Consider the following 8702-nt stretch of genomic DNA (forward strand, 5'->3'; position numbering starts at 1 on the left):
TGGCGATTTGCCTTCTAGAAAAGAAGTTACTTTGTACTACATTTGCAATTTCTATATGCTAGTGTTTCTATGTATGTATGTACCAGTCCTGGTGCTTTCCCTAAGTTCTGGGGCTCAAGGCTAGCTCTACCACTTGAGACACAGCTCTGTTTCTTGATTTTTTTATTTTTTGGTGGTTAATTGGAGATTAAGAGTCTCACAGGTATTCCTGCCTGGGATAGCTTAGAACTCTGATCCTCGGAACCCAGACTTCTGAGTAGCTGGAATTGTAATGTGCCACCAATGCCTGGCCATGAATTTTTTTTTAAATTTAAAATAGTTCATTTGGGTGTCAAAGTATGAGAAATCCTTCACATAAAATCCAAAAATGCTCCTGCAAAAATATGGCTCTTTATAACCAGGCATTGGAAGTCAGCTTTGAGGAAATGACATATCCAATAAATAAAACTCTCAACATAAATAATTCATTCTTTGTTCAGCCTAAGATTTGGCACACTCTGACTAACAAATTTTGTAAGCTACAAAGACAAAAAAGTGATGAGCACAGTGATGCGTACCTGTAATCCTATTATTTGGGAAGATTAAGACTGGAGAAAAATTCCAATGGGAACTTTGTTTATAGAAAATAAACATTTGTTTATAGAAAATATTAGTTCTCATTTTAAATTGATGTGTAAGTGACCAGTATTATCCCAAGTGACCCAGTATTATGCAGGGACTCCTGCCCCAGCCCATGCCCAAAGGAATGGTAGGAAAAATATGATGATGACACTGAATACAAGTTGGATTCCTGCCTTAGTATCTAGCACTAATAGTAACTTAGAAGGTTTACATCTCAAATGGCTAGAACAATGAAATCTAGATTGAGTTTGTACTTGCATGGACACCTTGGAAAACTGTGACCAAATTAGAAATGAAAGGTAAGGTTGGCTGCTGTCAGAGCAGAGTGGAACATTGGGAAGAGCCAGGTGAGAAAACCCATGCACTTGCTACAAATGGAGCTGGATGCTACAGACTCGGTGCTGAAGAACACCCAATACCGATGACTTGTGGCAAATCAAGTAAGTATGATCATGTGGAGTGAACAATGACACACCATACTCTATGCTGGACATGCCACTAACACTACATCATTTTTGAATCTCACTGCTATATCATGTTCAAGTTAGGTGTCACCACTATTCCCATTTACAGATGGAGAAACTTAGGATCAGAGCCATTCAAGTAAGCAAAATGGTAAAATCAGGAAACAAACTTCAGCAATCTACCTCCAGAGTCTGCATTCATTGGCTGTTCTAAAATGCTTGCACCAAATGACATTTGTAACACCAGCACTTCTATACCCTTCCGGCGAAGTAAGCAACATCCTTGACAGTACTCTTGGTTCAGTTGCCTATCAGCTGTTCTTATTTTAATGGCATTTGTTTCAGGAAAGGATAGAGAAACCTCATTTGTGTAACACTGATCCACATCAAGGGCAAGACCCACCCTCTGGACTTGGGAGGCAGGCTACTTCCAGCCACCTCTCTAGTTTGACAAAATAGTAAGACTTACTGCAGTGCATTGCATTATTATTACTCCCTTATAATAGCAATAGCATCATCATGACTATTTATGCATGCAAAGCTATTTGCTTCTCTTTTTCTATAAGACCAGAGTTCAGGAAGCTCTTTGATGTGTCAAATAAGGTTATTTAAATAGGCTTATCTCTGTATTAATTTTATGGTTCCAGAGGAATTCCTCTCCCCTAGAGTTGCCTACCAGTTAATTTAGGAACATAATAATCTTCCAAACTATCCAGCTGACTTCTCATGTAGGTCCTTCCCCAAATTATCATGGTTTAATCATATTTGAGCATGGAAAATGCCACACTAGTGACAGAGGAGCTATGCAAAGTCTAATCATACACATTTTTAGCTTTTTGACATCTACATGGCTATATAAAAAGGAATCCTTTACCATATTCATTATCCAGGGAAATAACTTGTAGTTACAGCACTGGCTCACCACTGCCAGGGCCCTTCCTCTTCACTCTTCAAGGCAATGGCATTGCTGGCATGCTGGATGTTTCTCGATAGCTCTCTAGCCACGGACATATGTGGATCAGAAGTATTGTTGCTATGGATCTGCACATCTGGGCCCTGTTTCTGGAAACCATATTAATTGTCAGGCAATATAACATGTCAGACTTAAGATTTAAATCAATCTATTTCAAATTTTTAACTAGCAAAGTTTCATTTAAGTCATCGGAGCCATGCATGAGTTCTGAAGTATTGTTTAATGAACTGAATTTTGTTCTTCTATAACCTCAATATATTGTGCAATGGATAACTGAATTTGTAATAGTGTGGCATGAAAAAATCACGTCTTTTATAATGAATGCAGTACTTCCATTACACAAGACACAAGTGAAGATGAAGGTAGCACTGCACATGTCCAAACTGTTATGATCATGCCACAACCCAACCATCCGATTGGGCCAATAGAACAGCTTATTCGTATCACTGCAAAATGGTTTTTCAGTTACCTGAGATGAACAGAAGGAAGAGACATATATACACGTTTCTTGAATGGTTATGTTTCTTTCTCTTTTGCTCCTAATCATGAACACATTGCTGCTTTAAAAAGATTTTTCACAGTAAGCTCAGACTCTTGAGTTCAGTCCTTAGTGTCTCTCCCTCACCCCTCATCCCCACAAAAAACCCACAGTATTCTCCCACCCATGTTGGTCTTTCTTTAATTTTCAAACTAGGTTGAATGGACTTGAAGTTTACCGCTTCCCTCTGCTGGAATCGCAGATAATTACCAATAATGTACGCTTGACCACCCACTTCTTTCCATCTTTCAAATGCTGGACTATTTGCCTTCTCATCTTTGCCTTCTTTGGTCTTTGTAGTATCTCCTACTTCTCAGCCTGTTTCTCAGGTGTCCTCTTCAATGTAATGGCTGCATCTTGTTCCCTGACCTTGCCTCTCTAATAAATCCCTCCTGCTAATGGTGTCACATAGGGCTCATTTTGAAGGTCTGATCTCTTCCTGTTTTATGGCCCCTGATGACCGATCTTTTTTTCAGCACCTCAGTGTTTGCCTCTTTGTGAAACAAGCCCATGAATCCAATCTGCAACCTCTATTGCCTACTGGACACTTCTGCACCAACCTAGCTGTTGGTGATGGTGGCACTACGGAGCTTCACAATTAACAAAACAGATTCATTTATATCACCCATTGAATAACACAAAACCCTTTTCTGTGTCCTGTCTGGATGATGATCTGATCACAGGGGAAATCTGCCACAAGGTACTTTTATGGAAGCTTATGTCCTAATCTTAAGTCTCACTAAAGATTCAACAGTTAGGAATGAGGTGCCCTGAAAAGTGAAAAAAGTAGATAATCAGGGACTTGGCTAGCTCATCAGGGTCTCAGTTCAAATCTCAGTCCTGATACTTCTTAGCTATGTGACCTTTACCTATATTTTTATTTCCTCCTTTATCAAGTGGGAATCATAAAAAGCTAAGGTGATTGGTTCCCATTCCTTTTGTTTTGGCAGTACTAGCATTTGAACTCAGGGCTTTGTATTTACTAAGCAGGTGTACTATCACTTGAGCAAGTCCCCAATATTCAAGACCATATATTACCTGGGAAGTACATGTAAATTATGAGGCATGCCATCTACACATAGAAAGGACTCAATAAGTGGTGGCTACCCTTGTCCCAAATCTTTACCTTTGAGTCTTTGGCTCCTTCCAAAACATCACTGAGAACTCGTATATATTCAGTTGCACCCTTAAGGATATCGACTTTGCTAGGCTTTCTGTTTTGGGGAAGAAATGGCACCAGGGCCTTCAGCTTGGCAAAACCATGGTTGAGGTTTTTTATCTAGAAAACAAAAAGTCACAGTGACACAGAGAACAGCTCACTTATATAGACATTCCTCCATGCCACAGGAGGAGGTTAGAAGGGATGGACTCCAGCATCCTCTTCTCTGGGCAGTGAATCTAAGCTGGCATAGGCCAAAAGGTCTCATTTCTCCTGCACTCTACTTCATTGCAAAGGAAGAGAAGGGGGATGCCTGCAGGTACACAGACCATCCATGCTGACCTCATTCTTCCTCCACTGATAACCTACTCACTGCATTATCCTTTAGAAGCAAGAGTAGTGGGGACTAAAAGTCATCATGAACTATACTGCTCCACCATTTACTACCTTTCCAAAAGTGAGATGTTTCTGTTAAGCCTCCACTCATCTGCAAAGTAGAAGATATCTCCCCTCTATCTTTTGTGGTAGTGGCGATCATGGAACATAGTGTACACACAGAATGTACAGCCTCACTCAGATCTGGCACATTTAAAATCCTCAACAAGTGGCACTGCTTCTGATAAGTACAATGTGCCAATACCTACCTACTGAATCACTACACCCTCAACTCAACCTCTTTCCCAATGAGTTAATGATAGTCAAGTATGAGAGGCTGCCATGTTAGTGCTCATATCCATCCTCTTGTTCTACAGGGTCTAATACTCTGTCTTTGAAGCCAGACCTCTTATAACCATCCCCTAGAGGACTGAGGCCTGGGAGACCAGGTTCTTACTAGGCCATAAAGCCAAAATATACCATGCAGCCAATAAAGTCAATGAAATTGACAGCCCTCTTCCGTCATGGGAGGACATGGGAAATACAGCTAATTCACAGAAGAACTCAATGACTAGAAAAAAGTTGAAAGATTAAACATTGACAAATCAAGGGATAGCCTAGGCAAAAGTTCAAGATCCTATCTGGAAACTAATTAAAAAGCAAAAGGACTAGTGTTGTCTCTTCAGTAGCAGAGTTTAGCCTACTTGCCAACCTCAAGGCTGGGGGAGTTCAATTCCAGTACTAAAAACAAAAACATGAAATTGTGAAGTCCAGTAACCCCACTTCTAGTATATTATTCTTGTTCTAAGGCAACTGTTACACATACAAGTTTGTGTAACAGCAGAGAGCTACAAACATCACACATTCCCTGTGAGAGAGGGAATTCAACAATAACTTATGGTCCACTTATATAAAAACTCTGCAATCAAACGTTATTCTGTCAAAAGCCTATCACAGTCAACAAGGAGCTCAAGACCTGACACATCTGGGGCCCAAGGTTGTAAGAGTTCCTAAAAGCTACCAGCTGATATAGCAAGTACCACTTAAGTTGGTTAAATAGATCTGAATATCAGAGTTTGAACTAGCCCTGGTAGAAAATTTCAGTTAGACTCCATCTCCAATTAACCAGTAAAATAATGAATGAACTGGAGGTGTGCTTCAAGTGGTAGAACACCAGCCATGGGCAAGAAAAAACTCTCCTCTGTAAAAGACTACTTAAGAACATGAGAACTGGTGCCAGTGGCTCATGCCTGTAAGAGCTACTCAGGAGGCTAAGATCTGAAGATCACAGTTCAAAGCCAGCCTGGGCAATAAAGTCTGTGAGATTTTTATCTCCAACTAAACAGAAGGGGAGCTGTGGCTCAAGTGGTAGTGTGCTAGACTTCAGCATGAAAGCTCAGGGACAGTGCCTATACCCTCAGTTCGAGCCCCAGGACTGGCACAAAAGAAAAAAAATGAGGAAGTGTGTTTGATAGTGCTAAGTGAAAAAGCTTAAATATTTAGTAAATGATCACAATTTTGTGGAATTATATACGTCACCTAGAAGAAAGGCCTAAAAGAAGGATGTAGACAAAGATGTTTGCCACATATATCTGTGGTATGAGCAGTTCCATTCCCTCTTCAGGTACTTCGATATCTTCCAGGTGTGATAATTTTATCACAGAATAATAAAGATCATTAGCTTTGAGCGGATAAAACTAATGTTTTATGGACCTGTGCCAGGAACTCAAACTCAGTAGCTGATGCTTTTGCTCATTGGTTAGTGCCCTACCAACTGAGCCACGCATCCAACCCCAAAACCAATTCTTTCTAGAAGCCAATTCCTTCCTATTAGGAAGGGCTGCTTCAAATATTAGATCCTAATTTCATTTTAGGGCAACCAAGTCAGATCACAGGTTTTTATGAAGTGTCTGATACAAGTGTACTTCACTCTTGGAATTTTCTCATTTCCCTTCCCTCTTCTGGTCCTTTCTCCTCACACACTTTCCCACACAAAACTCCCAGTCAGTTCTGAGGCTGATTTACACTTAGGCATCTAGGAAGAGCTCGAGTAGAACTTCTCCAGTCCTAGGCATACAGGTAGTCCATGCTCCTTGCCTCAGCCTCACCACCAAAGCCTATCACAGTCAACAAGGAGCTCAGACCTGACACATCTGGGGCCCAGGGTTGTAAGAGTTCCCAAAACCTACCAGCTGATATAGCACAGTACCACTCAAGTTGGTTGAATAGATTCAGGCCTTTTTCCTGATGGGTGGAGAGTCTGAATGCACGCTGGGATATCGTACTTTGTTTGATTTTTTTTTTTAATGACAAGTAGCTTCCATCCGACTCCTTTGCCTTTATTTGCTTTGAGACCAGGGCGCAGTGGACATAGAAAAGAAGCAGGAGTCCCATTTGCACCCAAGTTCCCAAAAAGGGCCTGCAGCTGAGACTAATGGCAACTCCATGAGCCGAGACCCCTGCTGAGAGGCTCCCTCTGTCCCCCTAGGACCTGGCTCCTTCACAAGTCCCGGGGTGTGTGTGTGAGGGGGCGGGGGGGAGGGAGTCAGAGGCCAGCAGCCACCTCAGTGACCATGGGCGAGCAGTCGGACGTGGGTGGAGGAAAAAGCCACTGTCATCATTCTGGCCTGCTACAGGGCTTCAGAAGGTCGAAGTCGCCAAGGGGTCCATGCGGAGGTTAGGGGGTACACCAGGAATCAAGATCTGCGAGGAGTTGAGTGGGGCCCTTACAAACAGGGGGCGGCAGCTGCACACAAGCGGCCCTGGGGACGCCTTACCCGCTCGCGCTCCTTGGCGTTGGCCACGCGCCGGCGCTCCAGCACCAAGCCGAGGTCCTCGGTGGATGAGTAGCCGCCAGAGGGCAGCCGCTTGAGCCGGCAGATGGCAGCCATCTGGGGCAGCGGCCCAAAAAGCTGGTGCAGCACCTCCTCCAACACCTCGGGCTGCGGAGTCACCAGGAGGACGGGCACTGCAGATCCGGGCTCCGGAGCAGCGTCCATGGCGACGCCCGGACGCATGGGGCACACAGCCCCAACCTCCTTTTATCTGCTGCACCTGGGGCGGGCACGAGGCCCGCACGCGCACGAGGCCCGCACGCGCACGGGGCCAGCGCGCGCACGAGGCCGGCACGCACGAGGCCAGGACAGGTGGCAGGTGCGGGCCGGGGTGAGGAGCGGGCCGGGGCCTGGCCCAGCCAGACGACAGGCCTCCACTCTACAGGCCTGGGACTTGGAATCCTCTAACAAGCCAGCTGTACAGGTGATTGTGGTTAGAATTACTCGTGAATTACAGTACGAGTTCTCAAGTTTGCCGGCTCCCAGCAATCACTGAACAGGATGGCGTGCGGTAGGAGTGGTTGCTGTTGTTTTAAAGCCATAAGCTAGGATACCGATCCTACCTCCTCCCCAAAAATCTGATTTAATCAGTCTGTGCTGAGGCCTGAGCTTTAGGATATATCTGTGTACATGCGTACATGCATGTGAATATACAGTATACAGTATAAATCATTCTGAAATAAATAAAACCCAAAAAGTTACAAAAACAGGAACCAAGGGTACCTGTGCTCCCTTCAAGTGAGATTACATGGAATCTCACATTTGTTTCCACTCCTTCCTCCTCCCATGGCTATTACCATTTTCATTATTCTTTTGCCAGCATGTCTGTAGCTTTTATTTTGGTGGGTAGGGATAACAGAGCTCACTATGCTGCCCAGTCTGGCCTTAAGTTTATGATCCTTCTGTGTCCAATACCTGAATGCTAGGATTATAAACATGAACTACCACACTCAGCCCATGTTAGTTTCTGTTGCCACCGTCCGTTTTGACTTTTTCTGTGTCATTATTTTCAAGAGAAATGAGAAAACTCATAGGTATCATTTTGAAAAGAAATTACCTGGAGTACAGACTTTGAAATTGTTTATTTAAAATTAACAAAGTGGTTTCTTTACCTAGGGAGAGTTAGAAGACATACAGTTAAAAAAAAAAAAAAAAAGTAACTCTTCACCTTTCCCTGGGGCCTCTCTTTCTGCATCCCCCTACCCCAACAGGGTAGAAAATGGAGTTGATGTCTTTTTAAAAAATTTATTGTAGGCTGGGAATATGGCCTAGTGGCAAGAGTGCTTGCCTCGTGTACATGAGGCCCTGGGTTCGATTCCTCAGCACTACATATACAGAAAATGGCCAGAAGTGGTGCTGTGGCTCAAGTGGCAGAGCGCTAGCCTTGAGCAAAAAGAAGACAGGGACAGTGCTCAGGCCCTGAGTTCACGGCCTAGTACTGGCCAAAAAAAAAAATTATTGTATATTATTTTACAAAAATGTTTCATTGTGATAATTCCATACATGAATATAATTTACTTTGGTCAGTTGGGGTTAGTGTCTTGGTTGTACTGCTGGCTAGGTTAACATTGGGTCAAAAGTATGCCTTCACAAAGGAGAACAGACAGAGAACACCCTCCCACACCCTGGCTTGGTCCCCAGGGGATTGCTGGAGGTCATGGAACCCTTAGCTCAAACATTTTTGCTCATGTTCCTGAACTTCAAGCCATATGACACAGGAAGATCCCTTGAAGCCTTG

The 8702-nt window shown here is 43.4% G+C and overlaps 1 protein-coding gene across 1 annotated transcript; it reads right to left on the reverse strand.

Moving 5' to 3' along the window:
* Positions 1-2003: 2003 nt before the first annotated feature.
* Figla (folliculogenesis specific bHLH transcription factor) lies at positions 2004-7129 on the reverse strand. The gene is made up of 3 exons (XM_048352209.1): positions 6908-7129; positions 3723-3875; positions 2004-2147 (listed from the first exon to the last, which is right to left on the reverse strand). Exons 1-3 carry the CDS (start codon positions 7127-7129, stop codon positions 2004-2006), a joined length of 519 nt encoding a protein of 172 aa, XP_048208166.1.
* Between the last annotated feature and the right edge of the window lie 1573 nt (positions 7130-8702).

The sequence above is a fragment of the Perognathus longimembris genome, chromosome 8 (genome assembly GCF_023159225.1).
Source record: "Perognathus longimembris pacificus isolate PPM17 chromosome 8, ASM2315922v1, whole genome shotgun sequence".
NCBI classification, from domain to species: Eukaryota; Metazoa; Chordata; class Mammalia; order Rodentia; family Heteromyidae; genus Perognathus; species Perognathus longimembris.

Excerpts from the sequence above, each read along its gene's own strand:
- Figla (XM_048352209.1), bottom strand. The coding sequence starts at position 7,129 with ATGGACGCTGCTCCGGAGCCCGGATCTGCAGTGCCCGTCCTCCTGGTG. Across the intron at positions 3,876-6,907 it reads ACGCCAAGGAGCGCGAGCGG|ATAAAAAACCTCAACCATGG; the intron begins GTAAGGCGTCCC and ends TTTGTTTTCTAG. Across the intron at positions 2,148-3,722 it reads AAGGAGCCAAAGACTCAAAG|AAACAGGGCCCAGATGTGCA; the intron begins GTAAAGATTTGG and ends TATGGTTTCCAG.